This window comes from Gekko japonicus, unplaced genomic scaffold (assembly GCF_001447785.1).
Source record: "Gekko japonicus isolate JY-2015 unplaced genomic scaffold, Gekko_japonicus_V1.1 scaffold865, whole genome shotgun sequence".
Lineage (NCBI taxonomy): Eukaryota > Metazoa > Chordata > Lepidosauria > Squamata > Gekkonidae > Gekko > Gekko japonicus.
This window is the reverse complement of record NW_015167078.1, coordinates 411,210-437,323: the sequence shown is the minus strand read 5'-3', so window position 1 is coordinate 437,323 and position 26,114 is coordinate 411,210. Positions and strand designations below refer to the sequence as shown.

At 43.2% G+C, this 26,114-nt stretch overlaps 1 protein-coding gene across 1 annotated transcript in view; it reads left to right on the top strand.

Annotated features, from left to right (window-relative positions):
* The first annotated feature begins 1,486 nt into the window (after positions 1-1,486).
* The window catches only part of LOC107111769 (cAMP-specific 3',5'-cyclic phosphodiesterase 4D-like), a 358,756-nt gene continuing 334,128 nt past the window's right edge, over positions 1,487-26,114 (top strand). The window contains exon 1 of the mRNA XM_015412798.1: positions 1,487-2,040. Within this exon, the coding sequence (XP_015268284.1) occupies positions 1,769-2,040 (272 nt within the window). The 5' untranslated portion in view covers positions 1,487-1,768. The remainder of the gene's footprint in view (positions 2,041-26,114) is intronic.

The following is a 26,114-nucleotide window of genomic DNA, read 5'->3' as shown; positions in this document are numbered from 1 at the left end:
CGCCACCCCCCGCACCAGCCAGGCCACCTGTGGCTCTTCCACCCCCGATCAAGCCCCCGCCACCCCCCGCACCAGCCAGGCCACCTGTGGCTCTTCCACCCCCGATCAAGCCCCTGCCATCCCCCGCACCAGCCAGGCCACCTGTGGCTCTTCCACCCCCAGTCAAGCCCCCACCATCCCCCTGTACCAGCCAGGCTGTCCCCGTCCTACATCCCACCAACCTACCTTGCCTTCTGGCTGGTGGCGGTGGTGTGGAGGTGGCGGCAAGCAGAGGGAAGGCTGCATATGCATGCTGCTTCCTGCTCCTCCTGGCCTGATTGAGGGCTCCTGGGAGCTGGGGGTGGGGCTTGCTGCTCCTGGGTTTCTTACTGTCGGAACGGTGTTCCGACTCGTTTCAGCTGCAAATGAGGCCTGATGTTTAGAAAGGCTTTTTCCTCTCCTTTGCAGCTAAGCCGCATTGAGTGTAATTCTGAAAAAAATAAAATCATTTGGGCTATTTGAAAGACAATAAATTAGTCTGCAAGAAAAATGCAGCTGTATGTCATTGTTCGGAGCAGCCATGAATCCCTTATTCAGAATGAGATCTAATAATCGGAAAGAGCAGGAGCTTACATTAACTTAATTACTGTGATCCATTTTAAAACAATAATTGTAACATTTAAGAAATAGTTAATGCTTACAGGAAGCTAGCGGCTTGGGAATTAGCATGATCTAATTAGACGACTGTACTCAGCAGCAGCATGGCTTTTAAGTTGGTTCATGCGCAGCAGCAATTACATATACTGATTTGTTTTGTATTGCTCATGGGACCAGCCTAAGATATTTTGGTGGTTGAGGTGGAAATTCTGTTCTGCATTTGTGTAACCCCCCCCCCCCAATTTTGGTAGGAATTGCATTTGAGCAAGGTTTGTCTATTCCCCAAGTTCCGGCTACTCAGTGGCCATTTCCCTCATAGCAAGACCACTTTGTGCTTCTGTGGAGAAACCTGAGGAGAAAATAAGCTTTCTTTCTGTCAGTGAGGTCAATTATCCTGGTGGGGCAAGTTGGTGAAAAGAGAAAAAAATGTTGCTGGGCCAGTGTCTGAATTTGTATGTTTCTCTGACAAGCTCTAACTTGCTGACGAAATAATATATGACAGGGCAGAGGTTGGAGGGGAAATGTAGAAACAAACAGGCACCAAAAAAAAAAGAAGAAAAAAGAAGAAGAAGCTAATGTGCAACATTTCCACTCCTTCCCTTCAGACTGAGAAATAATCAGAGGGGGGAAGAATAGCCAAACAAAATGAACACGCTGGCGGTTTGAGACCTCCTCCCACCCAGCACTTTTTTTGTTATGTGTGTGTGTACATAATCGGGAGTCACTCTGGCAGCTGCAGTGCATTAGTTCCAATACTTTGACAGGCAGCCTGGTTGCTCCGGCACAGAAGCTCTTTCGTAGCACACCGTTCCTTCCCTCTGCGCTCACTCGCAAGTAGAGTCAGCCAGAGTGGCTGGTCTTTGGCTAGAAGAGGAGTGGCGATGTCTAACAGGCTCACTGGAGGAGTTTGCTTTATTATTTTCCCCCCACTGCTGTTCATTATCTGTGCACTCTGAGGGGAGGAAAAACCATGCAGAAATCAGAACAGGCTGAATCAGAGTTGAAGCTCTGCGCGGTGGCTCAGAGTCAGGAATGATAAGCTAAAGAACTCTCTCTATATATATTTTAAAGCTGCAAAAGGAAATATCATATTGCATTATAGAAACTTCCCTAATATAGTTGCTTTGGGAACATGGATCAGCAAACAACAAGCCCAGACACTTTGACTGTACCTGAAGTGGATAATCCGCATTGTCAGAACCCATGGCTCAACGAGGATCTTGTGAAGACACTGCGGGAAAACCTGTTGCAGCATGAAAAGCTCAGGACGTCCAGGAAGTCTTCTTCCATCTCTCCTAAACTGTCACCGGTCATTTCTCCCAGGAATTCTCCAAGGCTTTTGCGCAGGATGCTTTTGAACAGCAACATACCGAAACAGCGGCGGTTCACTGTGGCACATACCTGGTAAGAATGGCATCCTTCCCCACCCCCCGCCCCTCTTGTTTTTTTAGCTTGGCGTGGCATTTTTTTAAAGTTATTTTTCATGCCAGATTCCAAAGAATTAAACAAAACTTCCAGCCAATAAGGACAAGAGAAGCAGTAAACATTTATGAAGGAATCCAGTTCCTCCGAAGCCATTTCTCATTTTAAAAATGGATCAAAATAAACTGTATTCCAGATAACAAAAAAGGGAAGTCAGCTCTGCTGCGAAAACTGCATTTCCTTTCTGATTTATTTTAAAGGTTGCCTTTTCCTCCTTCCCCTTCTTTCTGGCCAGTTTTACGTGAGGAGCATGAAAAGAACATGTTTGTTGGACTGGCTGCTAAAGTTAGAATGATGTTGAGGGGTTCCCCCTTGTACTGTTTGTAGGAGACCAGTGACTCAGATTGTTAAATCTTGAGGTATATTTCTCTATGAAAGCTAAATGGAAGCAGAGATGGCAAGCTCACAGTGAACCTCTAAGTCCATGGATTCAAATAATGGTTACAGGAAAGGGGAATGAAATAATTTACTTATTTTATATATAAGGGGGAATGGATTAACTTATTTTATATATAATAAAGTTGTTCCATTCCCCCTTACGTATAAAATTATAGATAATGTATTCCAGCAAAGGTACTGAAATTATGGATAACCTGCCCTGAGCCTGCTTGTGGGGGAGGGAGGGGTAGAAGCCTAATAAATAAATAAATAAATAAGTCTTTTGCAGCAGCAGCTGGTCCTGTTCATGTATGTCTTTCTTTTAAGTAAAATCTGTTACTTAGGTCTGTCTCTTAGGTATTTCCATTGGCTTTTGTTTGAATAGTTTTGACATCTGTTTGATGTGATCTGCTGCTTTAAAATGTTGGCTAGCTTTTTAATCCAGTTTTTTTTTTCTCTTGTAAAAAATAGCAATGTGATTCTGAGAATGATGGTGTAATGGAGAGGGGAGAGGAATCGTGTGTGTTGCTCAGAGAGCAAGTCTTGCAGTCATGTTGATTTCATTTTTTTTCCAATTTGTTGAAGAAGCATAGACATATCCTAATTTGTGTGTGTGTGTGTCACTAGGTTCCGTAATTATTTTATATATTTATTACTTGCTTGTCAGCTAAAAAGCCTCTCAATAACAACATGCATTCTTTTCCTGTTTATTAGCATTGATGGGCTTTAGCAGGCTCTGGTGGAATGCTAGTTGCCTAGGGACTGCAGATAAAGAGAAAGACATTGGCTTCAGCCACTGGCCAGTGGTCCAGGTGATATTGAGCAGAGGGATTTTATTTTGGCATATCTCCACATACGTTCCTGTGTGTCAACTATAGCCTTCGGGTTGCCACACACCAGCTGTTCCCCTGCTTAAGGTAGCTCACCTAGGGGCCAAATGTAATCCTGGGTGCAAAATGGGAATTCTGTGGGAATTCAGTCCTTGACGGTCATGGCGAGATCTTGGTCCGTGTGCCCTTCTTTCTTTGATCGTGCCTAGAACGTCTTCCAACATCAACATTCATCAAGATGTGCCTTCATTGATTCATAGACATTCCAATGGATTCATCAATTTTCACAAAAGGGAGAAGTACTCATTCCTGATACTCTCCAGACCATAGTCAATGAATAGCCTGCATTCTTTGACTATGGTCTGAAGAGTATCAGGAATGAGTACTACTCCCTTTTGTGAAAATCGATGAATCCATTGGAATGTCTATGAATCAATGAAGGCACATCTTGATGAATGTTGATGTTGGAGGAAGTTCTAACGAAACGGAAGATTGACTCCGGAGAATTTCGTCACATCATCTGTAACAACACAAAATATTTGTTGTATTACTGCAAATTTGTATTTTTGCATTTACTAACCACTACAAGTTCTTCAAATATCATTATTACTTGCTTGCACGCTTTGCAGTATTTTTTGTTCATCTCAGGGTATCTGTACTGTAACCCCTTATTTTGCTATAAGGTAGCTCACCTGGCATTTACCAGAGCCTATGTTTGTTTGTTTGTTTTCTGTAGTACTTCCTACCCTTTCGAGTGGGCTCCGTGAGGAGGTGAGAAGGCACCATCTTTAGACGTTTTTAGGGGGCACTGCAAGGTTTTTTTTAATTTGCTAAGGTTTTTCTAGGGGTGTGGGCTAAAGACAGTTTGGGAGGGGGGGTTACCTGGGATTTTATTGTACTTTGTATGTTTTAAAAAGTGGAATTGTAAGCCACAATGAGCCACAAGGGAAATCTTTATTTATATTTTAATAAATAAAAATCTAAGCTACTCTTTGTAATACCTCACCCGGAGAATCCTTTGATTTAAAGGTGGGATGTAAAACTTTAAATAACATATTAGATAGGGAGACTGTATCGTCCTGGCTCCTCTGGAAGGTGGTAGAATTTAAAGAACTGCCTGCTGTCTTGTCAGCAGGTGGGATAGGTTTGTGTGTGATGACTGTACAGTACCTAGGATATATATGCAACACACAAGGACAGATCAAAAAGCCTAGAATGTGAGCAGAAATGAGCATGCCAACAATGCTCTTGCTCACAGCTGAGCATGTTGGACCCATTCTCACCCATCCACATTCTTCTGAATGTGAGCATGCAAGTTGTGTCCTTGTTGAACACATACATGACCACGTGAAGGTACCTTATTCTGAGTTAGAGCATTGTTCTATGAAGGCCAATATTGTCTTCTCCGACAGGCAGCGGCCCTCCACGGTCTCAGACATAGGTCTTTCACCTTACCTGTCACCTGACCCTTAACTGGAGATGCCAGATATTAAACCTGGAACCTTCTGCGAGCCAAGCAGATATTCAGTCACTGAGCTGTGGCCCCTCATAGGCAAGGATGAGGTGACCATACTTAGTCACAAGCAGGAGATGGTGCTGGTCTGTTCATTCCCACTTGTCCTCTGCATACATTGGCTTGTACCTCAATATGTCATGCATACAGGGCTGCTGTGTGTCCAAAAAGTAAATCAGACTGGAGAAGAATTGTAGACGGTAAGGCCACAAAGCTATTTAAATAAAACAAGCATACCACAGCATACTGTCTGGGAAGGATAGTTAAGTATATTAGAGGAAATTGCTATAAAACCAGTAGGAGTGCTGGAGAAATGGAGCCCTGGAGAAAACGTATGTAGGCTGTGGCTTAGTGGTAGAGCATCTGCTTGGCATGCAGAAGAACCCAGGTTCAAGCCCCAGCACCTCTTGTTAGAAGGACCAGGCAGTAGGTGATGAGAAAGACCGCTGTCTGAAATACCTAAGAGCCACTGCCAGTCTGAGTAGACAGTACTGACCTCCATGGACCAAGGGTCTGATTCAGTATAAGGCAGAGGCGTGTGATCATGTGAGGATTCAAAGACCCATCAAGGAATGACTTTTCCAAACCCATTGTCATGTCCAGTGGAATACAAAATACTCTGTGTATCAGTTTCTCTTCTCCTTACTCTGTTTTCCTTCCTTAACTGAAAGTCAACTGTCATCACTATTCCATACTTCAAATATCTCAACCTGTACTAGGCTTTTCTTGTGGGGGAGGGAATCTTCCTTGTAAAATGGGGATCCCCCCCCCTCAAAAATGAAGAAACCCCCATCTGCAGGTGGCTCTGTTTCCAATGGCTTCCTGTTAGGCATGGACTCATCCATTCAATATTAGGAAAAATGACGCTACTGTATTTGCATAGGAGAAGAATTTATGTCATTGTCCTGAATATCTGGAACAAATGTATTTCAGTATTAAGAATATATGAATGTGTTGGAATAGATGAAATGAGATTCAGGAATTTGTTCCCCTCCTTTGAGAACTCCTAATTACTGTAAATATATTAATCAATTTCTGATGGCTGGATGATATGTCTTGACCAGAGTTCCTTCGTGCTACACTTCTCACATTTGCAGTGCATGTTCTTTGATTTCTTCTGGGATTGTCTTCCGTGATTATTCTGTGTGGGGTTTTTTTTTTGTTCCAAATAACATTGACAGACAGCTGTACAATTCAACACAACCATTACTTGGACATGGCATGCAAAAATAAGGACTCTCTCCAGAGAGACTATTTAGGGAGATGAGTGGAATTGCTTCTTTTTAAACAGTAACATCCTGTTTCTGTGGCACTTTTACTGCTGAATGAATTGACGCCAATTACAAAAAATGTTGAATACGTTGCTGATGAGGCTCACACTTTGTATAGCAATTATATGCTGTGTCTTTTTGTGTTTAATAAAGACGGTACTTCTATATCAATCACTTTGGGGGCATCTGCCTCAAATCATACTACTGGCACAAGTTCTGTGCAAACGAATGAGATTTGTACTACAGAGTTATAAGGACATATGGTGCCTGGCTGGATCAGACCAGTGGTCCATCTAGTCCACCTTCCTGTTTCACGCAGTGACCAACCAGGTTGGCCTTGGAGGGGATCGAGGCTAAGGCTTTTCCCTGAGTTGCCTCCTAGCGCTGAGATTCAGAGATTTGTTGCCTCTGACTGTGGAGCTTTGTTTTGATCACCATGGGCAGCTGCTAATGGACCTATCCTTCGTCGATTTCTCTAATTCCCATTTTAAAGCCAACCGTGTTCCTAGCCCTACATCCACTGGCAGTGATTCCTGGAACTTTATTGCTCATTCACTGAAGAAGTACTTCCTTTGGGAGAAAAGTCCTGTCTATCTACTTTATCCACTCCATGCATAATTTTATAAATCTCTGTCGTGTTCATCCTTAGATGTCTTTTTTCTGAACTGCAAATCCCTAGAGGTTTTAGGCTTTCCTCATTGGAATGGTGCTCCAACCCCTTAATTCAGTCATAGATGCTGGGCGATTTCTCACTAGAGCTGCCTCGCAGCACAGCGCCGTTTGCCTCGACACAAACATGTCAATTTCACACCCGAAGCTCCAGGGCTTCATTTTGACTCGGGGCTTCGCCCGATTTCCTCCACAGTTTCGTGATCCTGGTTTTTGAGGATCATGAAACTGCGGAGGAAATCGGGCGAAGCCCCGAGTCAAATGCAGCCCCACAGCCTCGGGTGTGAAATTGACATGTTTGTGTCGAGGCAAATGGCGCTGTGCTGCGAGACAGCTCTAGTGAGAAATTGCCTGCTGTCTTTTTTTTTTTTTACCAGTAAGAGCTCCCCCTCACTGGCACTCTTTAAGCAGTGGCTGGACAAACACTTGTTAGGGATGCTCTAGGCCAGGGGTGGCCAAAACCTGTTTAACGTTTCGGCCACATAGAATAAATGTCAGACATTTGAGAGCCACAAGACATGAACAAATATTACACACATGCTTTTTATTAACATTACATTAGGCTGTGTGAAAGAGCCCCATGTGGCTCCCGAGCTGCAGTTTGGCCACCCCTGCTCTAGGCTGGTCCTGCATTGGGCAGGGAGTTGGACTAGATGACCTGTATGGCCCTTTCCAGCTCTGTGTGATTCTATGATTCTGTGCTGTCTAATTGAAGATTTTAAAAAATTGTTTTGTAATCTGCCTTGAGTGTCAGTGAAAGAGGTGAGTTATAAATAAAGTAAAGAAATAAATAGTTGGTGCCTCTCAGTAGTAACTGAAGGGCTGGTTACACAAACCATCTGTGGGAAAGGTTTGCAGGTAGCTGCTCCCACTCTATGGTTAGTTGGTTGTCCACCATTATATGCATTCAGCATACACTGATAAGCCTGATTTAATTTATGTTACATATTTTAGAAACTGCCTCACTCCAAAAGTTTTTGAGGTGGGTCTTTTGAGGAGGGGAGCTTCCCAATATCTATAGAAAATTAAATCTTAGCTCCCAGTACAGAGAATAAATTCAACATGAGCCTCCATGTGAAAGAATTCAAGGACATCCCCCCACATCTAACACACCCCATAGCCATTTAAGCAATTCCTGAGTTTATAATATTAAACTGACGATTTTGGCTTGGTAAGCACGTATGGACTTTGTAGTGAACCAAGTTATTTATCTGTTTGTCTTATCCTGGGTTATACCACTTTAAGTTGTCACGTTGTTTACTTTATATCTAAAGAAACTTCCCCATTGGATAAAATCCTGTTCATTGCTGGAGCCAGTCACAGATGCTTGAAGAAGTTTCTAGCAGGAAATGCATCTACTAGCAATCATCCTCTGGCAATTTCAAATGTATGAACACCCTAAAAAAATATTTGGACACCCTGCAAATGTCCCCTTACACTGCTGTTTAGTTCTGTTGTTAGCTCATTTATGTGATTGACCATCACTGTTCTTACAGGTCAACTTTATCATTAGTAACAGAACTTTTCCCAGCTTCTTAATATTCTGTTTAAGACAGGGCCTCCAGGATTGCACTCGGTATTTAAACTACCAGCTCCTCATCGATTTATGTAGGTGCATTATATAATATTATGTATACTGATTTCTATCCCTACCCTAATAACTCTTTCTGAAAGTTGAAGAAGATTAAGCTCAGTGTGGGAGCTGTCAACTATAACTTCTATAGTAATACTAGTAGTAGTGGTGGTAGTAATAATGATGAATTAACTGCCATCAATTTTCATTTACTGGCAATAATCTGAGACCTGACGCAATTGGCCTATACTGTACCACCTCCCCAAAAGCAATATTAACATGCACTAGAAAGAAGTTGGTTTGTTTTAGCAGCAGGGACAAAAACCATAAGATCATTCTAGGTAAGAAAATAACAAATGGAAACCTAGCTAGACTGTTTTTCTGACAGATTTATAAGACAAAGCGATTTCTTTGAGCTCTGTTTCCTTGCCCTTTTGCAGCTGCCAAGTTGTCCAGCAAAGATTTCCCTTCAGTTCTCTTTGATGGTGCGCTGACATCCTTTTTTCCAGCTCGCTCTCCCTCTCCTCATTTCTTGGCTTCTGGTTCCTCTTTAGTTACGATCTGGTGTTCCCTCCCAGATCTTGACCAGTCAGTGAGGCCATCCTTCACATTTAGTTCTCAAACACTTCCCTCACGTGACAGAGAGCCAGTTTGGTGTAGTGGTTAAGTGCACGGACTCTAATCTGGGAGAACCGGGTTTGATTCCCCACTCCTCCACTCGCACCTGGCTGAATGACCTTGGGCAAGCCATAATTCTGATAAGAACTGTCCTTGAAAAAGAGCAGTTTCTGTCAGAGCTCTCTTAGCCCCACCTACCTCACAGGGTGTCTGTTGTGGGGAGGGGAAGGGAAAGCAGTTTGTAAGCCGCTCTGAGACACCTTTGGGTAGTGAAGGGCGGGGTATAAATCTAATTTGTTCTTCTTCTTCTTCTTCTTCTCTTCTTTTGCATTTCCTTTATCCAGACCCTCAAGAGACCCTTTTTCCATTTCCTAGGCTAGAACATAGTTTGAGTCCAGTGGCACCTTTAAGCCCAACAAAGTTTTATTCATGGTATAAACTTTCATGTGCAAACACACTTCTTCAAGTCTTTATTCAAGAAGTGTTTATTCAAGAAGTGTGCTTGCACATGAGAGTTTATACCTTGAATAAAACTTTGTTGGGCTTAAAGGTGCCACTGGACTCAAACTTTGTTCTGCTGCTTCAGACCAACATGGCTACCCCACCTGAATCTGTTTCCTAGGCTGTTAATGATGGACTTTCTTCTTGAAACTGGTCAAAAACATCCCCCCCCCAAAGGCAGCCATTTTGAACACAACAACAACCAAACACAAAACTGGGGGAACTTTTCCATTTCTTTAGAGACCTGTCATTCAAGAACTTTGTCTTAGTCTTTTTGTAAAGGCATGCCATCATACATTTAGTGTTATGAGAAGTACTCCCTTTTGCCTATCTTAGACCCAGAGTAGTATTGCTGTGTGAGCCTGCGTTCCAGCATCACGTGACAGAAATTTCTCTTTATCCATACCTTTTAAAATTTATGTCACCAAAGGAGCCCACACTTTTTCTTGTCGGAAATATTATCTTCTCCCTTTTCCAGTGGAATCCTAATCAGAGTTACACCTCTCCATGTCCATTGAAACTTGTGTAGTTCATCATAAGACTGCAATGTTAGATCCCCTTTTTGATGTTTCTGTCCTGCTTTACTTTGTTTACATTATTTGTTTAGTTAAAATTTGTATTCTGCATCCCTAGCCCATGGGACATTCAGAGATTCAGAATGTTATGTTTGTTATGTCTGGAGTTAGATCTTTGACAGTGCAGTCTTAAAAAGTGTTACACCCTTATAAATCCATAAAAGTCAGTGGGTTTAGAAGGGTGTGACTCTGCTTAGGATTGTACTGTGAGTGATGTGGTTTTTAAGCTGCTTTGGGTACTTCACTTATGGAGGCTGAGAAGGTATCCTTTCCCTAGCTGTACATGACCATAGCCAAAGATGAGAAATTAGCCTGGTTTGGTGTGAAAGTGACAGATGTATTATTAATGCTGTTCATTTAATATATGGGTTTTTATTTCCATGCCCAGCATTTCGCTGATTTGTGTTTTTAGTGTTGTTGAGCTCAACTTCTGTACTGCAAGGTTAGTTTTTCAGATGATCTAAAATATTCATTTACGTCTGAGCACCAGTACTAATCTGCAATTTTCTATAAGACTGTAGACCTCTGTTTAATTCTTTTGTGTGGTAAAGACAGTTCAGAAGAAATGAAAATGAATCTATGAGACCAGGATAGTTTGATGATAAAGTAGCCAGAAATCACGGACCTGCATCACTTTTTAATAAACGAATACCACAACCACACTAGCAAAATGCCTTAATGAAGATGGAAGGGTGTGCGTGAGGCAGGGGGGTAGTCTGTTTCAAGGACTTCTGAGGGATGCAGTGTGCCTCTGCCTCCTCTGCTCACACAGGCAAATTGCACTGGCCCACAGGCCCCCTTTCAGGAAGGATGGAACAACTCAGTGTTGACAGCAAGTTTCCCAAGTACTATAGTTTTTGGTATCTGCCAATGCAGTCCTAAATGAAGTTATATATTTCTAAAGAGTTAACTCTGCTTAGCACTACACTATGATTAATTTAAGGGTCAAACTAGACTTGAATGGATGGTCCATTGTACTCATACCTGGGTCCACCCGTTCACATCTAAAGCAATGTGTGGGAGCCCTTTTGGAGCCACAGGGGCAAACAAAGCTAAGCCCTGCCCCTTCCAGTGTGCTACCATGTTGGTGTCTGTAGCTTTTAATACTTGTCTTCCAGCCTAGCTGTGATACTGGGAGTGGGCCTGGCAGGAAGAAAAGTGCCTGGAAACAACAGAATGTGCATCAGGGTAAGGTAGGAGAGGGGCAGGATTTCGGTCCTCCTGAGAGCCAGTTTGGTGTAGTGGTTAAGAACTCTAATCTGGGAGAACCAGGTTTGATTCCCCACTCTTCCACATGCAGCTGCTGGTGTGACCTTGGGTCAGTCATAAGTTCTTTCAGAGCTGTTCTCTCATGGAGAGTTCTTGGGAGAGCTCTCTCAGCCCCACGTACCTCACAGGGTGTCTGTTATTGGGAGGGGAAGGGAAAGGGATTGTAAGCTGCTCTGAGACTCCTCCTCCAAGCTCCTCCTCCAAGGAAACAGGTTTAAAGACCACTCAATCACTTTTAGCTTCATGCTTTGATTTCTTAGGTGTAGGGTTGCCAGCTCCAGGTTGGAAAATTCCTGAATTTTGGGGGAGGGGGTAGAGACTGGGGAGGGGATGGAACTTAGCAGTGTATAACGTCATGGAGTCCACCTTCCAAACACAGGGGGAACTGATCTCTGTAGCCTGGAGATCAGCTGTAATTCCAGGAGATCTCCAGCAGCCACCTGGAGGTTAGCAAACTGTTGCCCATGAGAACACTGCTACAGTGAGCACAAAACTGAGTGGCCTCCCACCCTCACTCTTGCAATGGGTTTTTGTGAGCCAAGTACACAGAGACGCCCTGCACCCCACATAGGGTTGCCAAGTCCAGGTTGGAAAATACCTGGAGACTTTGGGGGTGGAGCTAGGAGAGGGCGGGGTCTGGGGAGGGGAGGGGCCTCAGCATGGCACAATGCCATAGAGTCCACCCTTCAAAACAGCCATTTTCTCCAGGGGAGCTGATCTCTATCAGCGGGAGACCAGTTGTAAAAGCGGGAGATCCCCAGGCCCCACCTGGAGGATGGCAACCCTAACTCCACATCTGTCCTTGTTGCATACGAATCCTTCCTCTGCCCAATTTGAATTTCTGTCCCAGGGACACATGACGCATGTACCCTTTTTATAAGTCAAATGTAATGAAAATGTTTCAAGACTGCTGTGATCTGAGAAACAATCATGAAAGAAAATGGAGTGGAGTGTACGTGGGCACTCGCGTTCACAGCGTCTCTGCCTCTTCTCTGCCTCTCTCTCACAAACACTAATATGTTAAAAAAACAACCCAAAGGTGTTTTACTCCTTGGCTTTTCTGTTACACATTACAAGTAATACGTTCAGTACACACAAAAAGGGGCATTGAGCAGATGTGCCATTTCTGTTAGTGTTCTGATGTCAGCCCACATCCCTGCCCTTTGCTAATATTGTCTCATTTACTTTAACACTGAGATGCCAAGGTGATAAGTGCATGCAGAAGAAAGACCTGCTGACAGGGTGGGCTGCGAAGTGCACGCCAACTTAATGGTACCGCGAAAGTAAGCTATGGCCTAAAGGGTTTTAGTTATTACTTAATAAGTTTTCTTCATGGACTTCACACACAAGCAATCATTAAAAAATGGAGACTTTAGTGCTTGTGGCCACAAGATGGATTGCTGTGGAATCTGCTTTTCAAAATGTCTCCGTTTTCCTTCAGTAGAACTGGATTTCTCTCTCCCCACACCCACCCCAGATTTCTTCAAACCTTGTAGGTTGATTTCTGGAAGCTAGCAAATACTGAGTCCTAAAGCTGAGGATGTGTTTAAATGTTTAATTAGCCTTATTGCAAGTAAATGAATACAAAGCCCCGCCAAGGCCCTCCCTGGCCCCAGGCAGGCAGGGGTGGGGAGAGGCGGGGAGGAAGCAACTTACCCTCCCTCTTCTCCTGCCTCCTCCTGGCTGAATGAGGGCTGGAAGCGGAACGGCCGGAAGCAGGGGGCGGGGCTTCATCATGTGCCCCGCCCCCCTGCACCTCCCCCAGGGGAACTGCGTTCCCCCGCGTTCCCCCCCCCCCGAAATGACCTCTGAGTGCAATCTATGTCATTGAAATATATGAGAAACAGTGAGCATATAAACTATTCCTGCAGAAGTACAGCTATGAACATGTGGAGGGGGAATCAGAATAGGGCTCACTGGAGAACTGTGTTCTCCCTGACGTGCTCTTGTTATGCATGTGTTGCAATGCACTGGCCTTTTTCTCTTCTTCTCTTCTTCTTCTTCTTCTTTGCACAAAATGGTCACACGCTCTTCTCCCCAAGTCCCGTTCACAAGTCACTCGAACCCTGAAGGCTGGACCAAATGGATAGGAGGAACGTCACTCATATGGAAAAGGTATTATGTCTGACAATAAATAACCAGTCCCAGGTTCATGCCGCACTCACCTGTTGCATAAGGTTTTTATTTCAGCACATCTTGTGGAATTCAAAATGAGATCGAGGACAAAAGAGGGCTTAGTAAAAATGCAAAGGTGGATAATAATATGAGGTAGATAATATAAAGTTCTGAGTCTTCAGTTTTCTTTGTTCGTGATGCTTGAGGGCTTTCTTGAGCTTCATGCATAAGTCCAGGTATTCATTTGTAAATGAGGAAAAAGTTCTAGTAATTTATTTTCTCTTAATCAGATCCTAGAATCACAAAAGGGAGAGAATATAAAGGAAAGATAGACTAAGCTAATCTGCGTCCTTCCTTTCTTCATTAGCATGGCAAAATTCATCTTTTTACATTTTTTATGAATGAAAATGAATTGTCTCATTTTGTGTGTGTGTGTGTGTCAGTACATTCACAATACGTTTTCTCCTTTCACAAACCAATGAGGATATTTATTAAATAAAATAGATAACTAAATTTGAGATATTTTAGTGATTCATATTTTGCTCTTTATATTCATTGAAGTTTCTTTATGCCCATTGTCAAGTTATAAAGGAATCCTGTTATATCCTGTAGTTTATCTTGACTGTATTTTTTCCTCATTCATACAAACTTAATTGCTGTTTAAGGGATATCTTTTAAATTTGGAGTAGCCTTCTTACAAATTCATTCCATAGCCGAAAACAGGAAACATTACTTGGATATCCCAAATAGAAGAGGAGATTGGATTTATACCCCACCCTTCACTCGGAGTCTCAAAGCGGCTTACAAACTCCTTTCCCTCCCCCTCCCCACACCAGACACCCTGTGAGGTAGGTGGGGCTGAGAGAGCTCTTTCAGGAACTGCTCTTTCAAGGACAGCTCTTGTCAGAACTATGGCTTGCCCAAGGTCATCCAGCAGCTGCAAGTGGAGGACTGGGGAACCAAACCCAGTTCTCCCAGATTAGAGTCCGCGCACTTAACCACTACATCAAACAGAGATATGTATCCCCCTTTCATTCAATCCAATATGTGGTGGAAGAATCCCTTGACATTCAAATAGGAGCCTACACATATATAGCCCAAGACAGATAGACCCTAATGGCATGATCTCTACAGCTCTTTTCTGACCTTATGTCTGTGTTCAGTGGGAGGCTGGCAACTGCACATATCAATAGCATGCTACCTCTGATATGTGCCTTCACCAATGCTGTCCGATCAGGGGCACCAAGGTGATGTGGTGATTGCTGGTGTCAGAAGGAATACGCTCCCGATATGCACAGCTGCCAGTCTCCTAGTATGTGTGGACATAATATCTAAAAAGGGCCTACACTAGGGATGCCAGCCTCCAGGTGGGAGGGACCTGGGGACCCCCTGGAATTACAGCTCATCTCCAGACTGCATAGATAATTTCTCCTGGAGAAAATGAATGCTTTGGAGGGTAGACTTTATGGCACTGTATCCCACTGAGGTCCATGCCACCCCCAGGCTCAATCCTCAAATCTCCAGGAGTTTCCCAATCTGGATCTGGTAACCCTACCACCACCACCCATCCTCTGCCAGTGACCGGGAGGACCTGGCAACCTTAGCCTGCACTATAAAACAGAGTGCAGTTGAAGACTACATACGTTACACTCTTGTACACAGGCTCCTATGCAGAGGCAGTATCCGTCACATAATCTATAGAAAATGGGTGCACTGGAGGGGGTAGGGTAAGCAATGACAATTCTGTCTTTACAAACTGGACTAAACATGTTTCAATAATTATACTGCTGAACTGTTCTGGATTCACATTCTTGCATTTTGCAGGGCAGTACACATGGGTACAACCATTTCCTAGGTAATGATTTCAACCCTGCAGGAGTGAACTCTGGAAACACTTCTATCATTTAGGATTGTTTCTTACTCATATTTTGAATTCCAGTACAGATACAGGTTATTTTTGCTTCTTAATATCCTAGATGTTTTGCATGTTCAGTTGTTCATGTTTTGGTGTTCCTAGAAGTACTACACCCATCATCTTCTAGTGCAATTAGTAATTCTCCTTACAGGGTAGCACAGATGTTACCCTTCTCTAGGGCAGAAAATTGCAAATGCATATTTGTAAGGCCACATCTGTTCATAGTGTTTGAATGAGATAGATGTCTTTCTAAGAGCTTCAATTCAAATTAAGAATAGTTTGTTCACATGCAGAAATAATAACCATAACAGAGGCCAAAAAATATTCTTGCTGTCCCTTCTGAAAACAGTTTTAGAAGTGTAACATGGGCAATAGCTCTAATTTGGGCATATTCTACCATTTCTGTGGCTATACTTCCATGCTCTGACTCATGAAAGCTCATACTGGCATAAATATTGTTAGACTTTGGGGTGCCACTGGACTTCCGGTTTTGTTTTGTTTTTTTTGTCTCTTATGCCTAAAATCCTTTGTTGGGATACTGTGCCAAGATTTCATCTTTTACTTTTTGAAACTACTTCTTAAGCTATTCTCACTAACCTTAAAGATTAAACTTATAGGGATCTACTCTGTATGCTGTCTACCCATTGACAGAATTTACACTGAACCTATTGGGTCAGAGGCTTGGTTGGGGGGCTATGTTCCCCTTCCAGGCACAGTAATATTGGAGCAGAACTCTGACAGTGTATAATAAGGGCTTGATTCGAGGCCACTTTGATCTGGATGGCCCGGGCTAGCCTGGTCTCGTTAGGTATCGGAAGCTAAGAAGGGTTGGCCCTGGTTAATATTTGGATGGGAGACCACTGAGGAATTCCAGGGTTGCTACGAAGAGGCAGACGATGGCAAACCACCTCTGTTAGTCTCTTGCCTTGAAAACTGTATGGGGTCACTATAAGTCGGCTGTGACTTGGCAGCACTTTACACAGATGTGACGAGGGGAATTTTGACTCTTGAAAGCTTATACCCTGAGCATCTTGTTGGTCTCTGAATCGCTACTAGACGCGAATCTAGCCCTCCTACTGCAGACCAACACAGCTGCCCTCCGAGACTATCATCACGGAGTGTATAATAAGTGCCACACTCAGAAATATAAGCCTGGCTGCAACCCCAGCCCATGGGTACATTTAGTAAGCTGATACTTTGGTGTATTTTCAGGACCCAGCTACATATTATGCTTAGGCCTGTGTTTGTTTTGTGTTTTGTGTTGTTCCTTTTCCAAATGCAAATGCAGATGCTGGGGCTTCTTCTTTTTTTTTTTTTGAAGAGAAGAGTAGCAGAGAGATGAGGAAGAGGTTACTTTTAATCCTACTGTAAAGAGAGGTGGCTTTTAAATGCTACGGTAAAAAGAAATACATGTCTCATATTTTTCTGAGCACTGTAGAAGCTGGTATCAATGCTGTTTTCCCCTAGTGGGCTAAAAGCAGCTGGGGAGGATTTTGCGGCAAGAAAATGGCAGTGAGAGAAAAGATTAAGGAGTAAGGAGCCCTCTTACCTAGGGCTACTAACCTCCAGGCGGTGGCTGGTGATCTCCTGGTAATGGATCTCCAGCTGATAAAAGATCAGCCTTCCTGGAGAAAGTGGCTGCTTTGGGGGCTGGATTCTAGGACATTTCACCCTCCCCAAACCCCTGCCCTCCCCAGGCTCCATCCCAAAGTCTCCAGGTATTTCCCAACCCAGAAGTGGCAACCCTACTCTCACCCCTCCTCATGCACTAATTCCTCTTGAAAAAGCAGCCCCAGCTATTGTATTTGGGAAAGAAAGGAAAGGTCTTTTAAAGCTGTTCTGGGAAGAAGAAGAAGAAGAAGAAGAAGAAGAAGAAGAAGAAGAAGAAGAAGAAGAAGAAGAAGAAGAAGAAGAAGAAGAAGAAGAAGAAGAAGAAGAAGAAGAGATTAGATTTATACCCCGCCGTTCGTTACCTGAAGGAGTCTCAGAATGCCTTACAATCTCCTTTCCTTTCCCCTCCCCACAACAGACACCCTGTGAGGTAGGTGGGGCTGAGAGAGCTCTGAGAGAACTGCTCTTGAGAGAACTTGTGACCTACCCAAGGGTCATCCAGCAGCTGCATGTGGAGGCATGGAGAATCGCACCCGGTTCTCCCAGATCAGAGTCTGTACTCCTAACCACTACACCAAACTCAGTGTATTTAAATCTCACTGTCAGCCTGTAACAGAGAGGACTGGCCATGTCACTTACAGGGAATGTTCCTGGTCGCCTGTTGTCTTGAATGGTCATTGTCACCTACTTATTCTGCCAGTATTCCAGATGCTGCTTGGGTTGAACTCTTAGGTGGCAGCAGTAATTGGTGTTGGGTCACTAGTTGTCACCACTACCACCAGAGATATTGAATGAGCTAAGGTACATTGTTGGTACTGGCCTGATCTGAGTTGAGGGACACCTGATGTAAAAAACAGTGAGCATATAAACTATTCCTGCAGAAGTACAGCTATGAACATGTGGAGGGGGAATCAGAATAGGGCTGTACCACTATAGGGGCTAGACTTGTACCACTATAGGGGCTGCTTACCTTAATTTTTCCAGGGCCATTTTAGTTTCCTGGTCTGTTCCTGGACTGTAAGCGTCTTGGTCAGCACCCATCTTTCTTGCATATTCTGCTATGCCTATAGTAGAATGCAAATAAATTATTGCTGCTATCCGTTATCATTTAGGCAATTATACCTGTTAGGAGTCCCCAGTGGATTGGAGCACTGTTCTAGCAAGTTCTATGTAAACAGTCCTTGCCCTGATAATGTCATTGGTTTATTTGTACTAGGCAAATTCTCAATTTCCCAGCTGAGCAAATATTTTTTCATTCAGATTCTTACATATGTCATGGACAATAGACATCCTCGTAAGCACTGGTTACACTGAAGTATCTTGTTACTGGTGCTAGAGGCATCACTAACAAAAACATGATGATGTGGATAATCAATTGAAGAACTGAAGGAAAAGGAGGCATTTGTTCAGAGGAGCATATGCTAAAAGGATTAATCTCACCCTGCTGTTGGTGCTTCTCTACATTGGTATTTGCTTTCAGGAGCATAGTTTCACCAGTTGTGTAGAAAGTCTACACAATAAAGCAAGTAACCTTTTGGGTGCAAAAGATCCTGCCACATGACTCTCCTTTATCTTTTGACATGCAGATAAGTAGCTTTCCCATTCTCAGCCTTGCAAAGAACAACATAATTAGGTATGATTTGGGAGTGGCTAGCATTCAGAGCACATGCTTTGCAGGCAAAATGTCTCCGGTTCAATCTCTGGCCTCTGCCAGAGATTAAGATAACCTGGAGCTGGGAAAGGCCCTTTTTTTGCCCAAGTCCCTGGTGAATTGATGTTAATCAGAACAGACAGTGCTGAGTTAGATGAACCAATGGCTTGTGTGGAGGGATCATCTGGCCCTTGCCAGGCACCAGGCTCCTTCCCTGTTGGGAATATGGATGTTCCCAGGCTGCCCCAAGTCACTACTTGGTGACTCACCTACTTCCCTTTACTCCCAGCATGTCCCTTTCTTTGGTCACTGCCTCCGGTGACTCAGTTTGTAGAGTATAACTGGCTATGGAAATGGGACCCCATCCCAGTAAACCTCCAGAGCCCTTTTTGGCTCTGGCTCTGTACAGTGTTCACTGTTTTGTTTAGCCAAGCTCCAGAGGGAATGAGCAGACACCCTTTCACACCTTCAGGAATGAAGGAGTCACTTCCGGTTTTGGCGATTCACGGATCGGACGCATCCCATTGAGCTCTAATGTGGACACTCCGAGGCACAGCGGACAGGAGGGGACTCGGATTATTCTGATCCCCCCCCCCTGGAGCTCTTGTAGGGAGCTCCCTGCCTGGGGTTCAGAGTGATGCCTCTTCCAAGGCAACGGCCAAGGAATTGAGGCTCCCCTTACCCCAAAAGGTCCTGCCGTCATGAAGCCATCATGGCAATCAGAGACAACTGCCGGATGAAGCAGGCAAGAGATCTAGCGCACTTATGATCGCTCTGCACCTCAAACGCTACAAACTGTAAGCTAAGTGCATCCGCCTGATGAGCCACTCAAGAGAACAGAATTAACCTATGGGACAGAGCAGTGGGTGGGGAGGAATTGGGTATCCCCCCCTCGAAACTAAGCGGTGCCCAAGCAAAAGTCCCAAAGGGGGAAAAAAGATACTGACCATGAGAGACTTTGAATAAGACCAAAAGGTTTAAAATAGTCCAAAGAGCGTTCAAATGGGAGAACTTTCATTTTGATTCAAACAAACTTTATCTTGTATAAACAATGTTGGGCAGAGGGAAAAAGATGGCACTGGAGAAGAAACCCTTGGCTGGGACTACCTAGATAGCAACTCCTACTCATATGCCGGAAGTACCTACTGACTTTCCTTGCATATTGGCAACAGCGTTGTGCCCCCTGCTGGATCAGATGTCTAGTATCAACAATAAACTCGATGGTTTCCAAAAGGAACTGATGGGAATTGACAAAAGAGTAGATGGCGCTAATAAAGCCATAAAGAAAATGGATGCAAAAACAACTGATATTAAACAGAAACTGAAGGCAGTGGAAAAAGAGCAAATTTCAGACAAAGAACAACTTTTACAGCTTCAAATGGAAAGATCAATGTATGTCCTATGCTTCCAGGGTATCTCAGAGCAGAAAGGAGAAAACTTAAAAGAACTATTAAGCGAGGTATTAGCACCAGTGACAGAACTCAAACAGGATTTACTGCAAAATGATATGGACTTGGTCTATCGAACTTATCCAGACTTTATAAAGAAAAACAAACTACCTGGTGAAATATTTGTCAAATTCTCCAAAACATCTACTAGAGACACAGTTCTGAAAGCAACAACTGGGAAAACCCTTAAAGGCAAAGGCGAAGAAGCGAGAATTTTAAAGGATATTCCCTTTGAGATACGGAAATGAAGGCGATAATATAAGGAGTTAACTTATTTTCTACATAAAAATTCCATTCCCTACAGATGGATATTCCCAGAAAGACTGATATTTAAACACAACGAAAAGAAGATGAAGATCGATTCTGCCCAGAAAGCCACAGACTTTTTGGAATAACAACAAAATCCGACAGGAGACGAAGAAAAGAAAGAAGACAACATCCAAGAAGAAGATAAAAGCGATTTTGAATCAGAAGACAGTTGAAGCAGTTCTGGTAGCACCTCTGAGGATTCACACTCAGAAAAAGGTGAGGTTGCTCCCCAATTGCTTAAAAGTTAAACTGAAATACAAGAAAAATAAACATGAAAAATAATATAAAAGTTTTTTTTTAAAAAATGAAAGAATGGCCTAGAAATTACCTGAAGTTTAGCAGTAATGGCTCAAGTTAATTTTGTTAAGAAAACCTTACTTACAGTATTGTATCTGTATTTTGATATTGACTTAACGTAAGAACATCATTTAAGAATGTTAGTATTGTAGAATGATCCTTGTCTTAATTCTGTAGTTTTCCCCCTTTTTTAGTTATAGTCCTTCCCTATTCCTTTCCCTGTATATGTGTAGTATAAGGAATGAAGGAATGAAGGAGTCAACTTGCCCCCTTTTCTTACTTTACCTTTGATAAGATAGTAGGACAGGGTATTGGTGGGATACAGGCTTTTCTTACTTTACCTTTGATAAGATAGTTGAGAGTAGGACAGGGTATTGGTGGGATACAGAAATTAAACTTTCACTGTAGTTGTAAGAGTTTTTAAAAAGAATCATAAACACATTCTGGATTAGTTAGAGGTAGCAGGACTGAGCAAAATGTGGAAAATAAAATGGCAAGCCACAGTCTGTATTGCCCTGACTACGCTTGTCCCAAATAGATATATTTAAAGGAACAGGCCCTTAATCTTCGGAGGTACAAGCTGTGAGATCCATTACCTTGAGTTTGAAGTCTGTGCTTCTTCTCGCCGTGTGGCTTCACATGGTCAAAATGGAGTCCAAGCCAGCTTCATGCCAGGTTCCCATTGATGTCCAGAGAATTTATAACCTGTAACAGTCCTTAGTTGGGAAGACCATTCTTGTCTTCCTGTTTGATAGGGTAAGAGGACCTTGTGGTCCTTTGGTTTTCCCCTCAACCTATCTGATATATGTGGGATTTCTCCCTACTATGAACTTGCACTGGCGGGGCCCACTTTCATGTCTGTTGGACTGACTGATCTTGGCCGGGTAGCAATTTGTTTTTATTTATTTATTTGCTTTTTCCTTTCTCACTTGGATTTAAAATGGATTACATAGAGTAAGTCAATACAATCAATAGAATGGGTCATGAAATATACAATGCAATAGGATTTGGATTGCAGAAATCTGAAACCCACCAGAAATCTGAAAACAGAGCTGAAAGAAAACATAGGTATTAACATGATGCATTAAATGATGCAAAAATTACAAAGTAGGATTGTATTTACAACAGACAGTATAAACTGTACACAATGATACAGTCAACAGTCCCCAACCCTCTACCCAAGCATCTTTCTGAACCATTTTTGTTACTGTTCAGCGCTATTACCTAGGTTAAAAAGCCCTCTTGAATAGTTCAGTTCTGCGTAGTTTGTGGAAAGCCAGGAGGGTGGAGGCCATAACATGTACTGGCAGTTGCCCATTTGCAGGGTGGCACCTACAGAAGGGCTTACTCTGATGACCAAAGCTGTCAGGGTGGGGCATAGGGGGAGAGGTGGTCCCGCTGACATGACAGACCAAGGCTATGAAGGGCTTTGTATGTATGTGTTAGCCTGGTAACTGATGGGCAGCCAATGGAGTGACTGCAGAATGGGAATAATATTCATGCTCTATTTAACTGTTAATAATAGCAAAGCTGTGGCATTCTGCACCACCTGGATTCTCCAAGTTGACTTCAAGGGGTGACCTGTGTGGAGTGTATTACAGTACTCTAGTCACAGTAACACTGTGACATGGATGTAGGTAGTCAGATCAGTCAGATCAAGGTAGAGGACCATCTTCAGGTCTTACAGCCTGCTGTTTGTTCCTGGTGACTTATTAGCCCTGAGAGAAGGCCATTGTTTAGAGCTGGGCAGCATGTGCAATACAGTGAACTTTGAGAGAAAACTGTGGGGTGAAGGGCCATTCTTCATAGTATGACTCACTATAAAGCAGGTTCATGTATTTGTACAATTGGGTAACAAGGCCTGTCACTTCTGTCTGCTGCTGTGAGGCTTCTATAGCAGGGATTTTTACTTACATAATTGGCACAAGTGGTGGTTATATAGCCTAACAGTAACAGTATGCATTCAAGGTTTCATTGCAAAATGAAAGAATGACAGAAATAAAACAGCATGTGCTGCCAGCTATTATTTAGGTGATTAGCTGGAAGCGAACACAGCCCATATGTTGTCTTCTGGGAGGCATCGCAGTATGGTGGACAGAGATTGTGCTGGAGGATTGAGGATCCATGCTATATGGCTTTTACATGCAAGTTTTGACTATTCCCTTCTCCCTTGATGAAAGCACTGCAATTTTATTAGAGTCAGACTACAATAAAGCTTCTTGCCTTGACTTAGATCCTGCAGCTTACCGACAGAGACAGACACAACTTACCTGGCAAACAAAAAGTGGCATCCCAAAAGCTTGCAGCACAATAAATCCATCTTCTGTATTCCAGTGCTGTTTATGATTTTTACAGCTACAACAGATTAACATGGTGGTGATTCTACTAGAATATCCCCCAATAACAACAACAACAACAACAAGAATAAAAAACAGCAATGTGAATTCCTAGCAAGATCCAAAGAAGGATATGAAAAGACCCATTTAGAATAATGCCCAAGACTCCTGCCAGATAGAACTATGCAAATTGGCCAGATTTTCATTACTTATCACATTTTTGTCTCCTCTCCTTCCCCTAAAGGTCATTAGGGATAACATATACAACAGTCTATCCAATTTTATCCAATGTTGCAGAATAGGCTAAAGGGCAGCGAGCTGTCCAAAGTGCATCAGCCAACTATGGCTGAGAGCCAGACTAGTATGGCTTGCTTCTTTTCTCCCATGCACACCATTTGTCCAACAGAAATTGCTCCCCTGGGCTGCTCGAGCCACATTGGGGGGGGGGAGGGGGGGAGGCAGGTACCCATGTTCTGCATATCTTTTTTTGGAACTTAAAGCAGTCAGGAGGGTAAATTTGATTGGGTAAACTGTGCAAGGACCACCCCTACCAGCTTCCTTTGGATATGTTTCAGCTAAAGTACGCATCAGGAAACCTGATCACAAATGGATGCAAGCCGTTTCAGCAATCCCTGTCGCTCCCCCCCCATTGGAAGTGGGGGGGATCAAAAGGAATTGTTGAAATGCTGAAATGGCTTGTAAAGGCTACTTAAATCACCCATCAACAGCCTGGCCGCAGCATTCTGCACCAGTTGCAGCCTCCGGATTTCCCCCCCACACACTTCTAAGCAGGGGGAACCACAGGGATTGCTGAATTGCTGAAATTTAAAGAGAACCTTTAAATGCCTTCCCAGTTGACTCATTGAGCAGAAAGGGGGGAAGATCCGCAAACTTCATGAACCCAAACTGGTTTGCAAAGTGCGGGAGGTTCGTCCCAGTTAGTGGGACTTCATGAACTGCAAACCGGATCTAACCTCCATTTTCCCAGTTCATGCCCATCCCTAGTTACCATCTACCCTGGTCATGACTATGGATTTGATCCCAGGTTTTCTGAGCCCATGTTCACCCACTTCACTCACCATATGACTCTCCAGTGGATGCAGAAGGTTGCAAGCTCAGTCCCAATACTGAATAAAATGGCTTATTTCTGAGCAGGCCTGCATAAAGTTGCTCCCTCTGTCCACTTCCCAGTAAGGGCTCTCATTTGTCTGAAGAACAGAATCAGATTTGGAGCTCTGAGGGAACCAACAATCACAGTTTTTCTCCTGCAATTAAATGTGCACATGCAAAAAAAATATATGACAAATGTTCCAACACAGAGGAGTGGAATATAATCTTGTTTGTTCAAGTTTTAAATATCTTGATTAGTACATAATCTTGTTGCAGAGGAGCTCATTAATAGTTCAGCACGCTTCTCTTGAAAGTTTAATGGATGTTCTTTTTTTAATAGCGATCTTTTTTTCCTGAGCAGTCAAAGAATAATTGACTTCTCATGAATAGGGTTTTTGATGAGTGTAATGCCAAATTATTTAGCATATGGAGTAGAGTGACTCATGAGTCCGTGCAAAAATGGATGTTAACATGGTTATCGTTTGAGATTTACACATTCTAGTGTTTCTAGTAGAAAATGTGAATTACACATGGTGAAGAGAAAAATATACATGGCAACAGAATACCGGTAATATACGCAGCAGAGAGGGGGGGAAATTCAGGGGTCTTGTTGTAGAAAAAGAGCTGCCGGAGCTCATTAGCATAACTCATTAGCATAACTTATTTGCATATGCCACGCCCCCTGACATCACCGGAAGTGACAGAAGGCCACACCCCCTGACATCACCGGAAGTGTGTCAGAAGGCCCGGCTACTTACCCTCCTGCTTCATCCTCATTCCCAAACGGAATGAGGATCGAAGCAGAGGGCGGGGTAAAGAAGGGGGCGGGGCTTCACCACATGACCGCCCCGCCCCCTAGAGGTTCTCTTCCGGAGCTCCGTACCTGAGAGCTCCCCCCCGACTAGAGCCCTGGGGAAATTACATGGCAAGCTTTTGCAAACAAGCTGACTATATACAAAACTGTAACGTGGTTTGTATGTGTGCTTAACCGTAGGGCCCCATCAGCTAGAGAAACAAGTTCCCTCACAGCTAACATGTGGCTGTTGGAGTCAGTCAGCTCGGGGGTGCCCAGCCATAATTTGTTAAAAATTGTCACATGTAGTTTGACCCACTAGACACAAGTCTGAACATATGTGATCCACCTAAACAGAGTGGGATTATATAGAGTGAGGAATGGCACCTGTAGTGAACCGTTTCATAAATCACTCACTTCCTCTTGTACCTTGCCTGTTATTGTTAAAATCACCTTGTCTGTTAATGGACCTAGCCGGGGTGGGTGGGGTATATTCTGCCAATTCCCCCTTCTCTTTCCCCATGTAGGTGCACTAAGGAGTTTAGTCATTGTTAAACTATTTACCCATAGAGCTAACTCTGCTGACATTTAGACCTTACTTTTAATAGCTAGAGAAATGTAATTAGTTCTTTTCTTCCATCGCTGCAATACAGGAGTGATGGTCTCCTCTGCCTTTGCAGTTGTTTAATTTTTGCATTACTATGGCCTTTTTTAATCTCTGGAAAAGAAGGTTTTGTCTGAAGTAAAATATGGGAACATGTTGCAATTTTGCTCCAGTCACATTAAGCTCTGTATACACACACAGCTAAATTTTAAAGGCAGATGAAATAGTTTGTGTGCTTATTTAAAGCTACTATATCTAGAATAATTTAAAATTTCATCAGCGTACGGCAGACTTTTCATTAGAGTCACCTATTCATGTGTTAAATAGGCTCTTTGAGATGAAAAGTGTTAATTGGAATCGTAATGTGGTCTGCACTGTGCAAGCAAATCGGAAAGGGGAAGGAGCATCTTGCGTAACTGCGCCTGGCATGGGAGACAGGTTAGAACATATAATTAAACCTGGAAATCAAATATGCCTGTGGAAAATGTCATATTTCTTTTTTGCCATTAATTGAAAAGGAAATGGCTGAAAAAAGAAAGTTCAAGCTGGGCTCAATCAGCCGTTCCAGAATTCTTTATTTCTTCTTTTATGGAGAGAGAGCTAGGGAAAG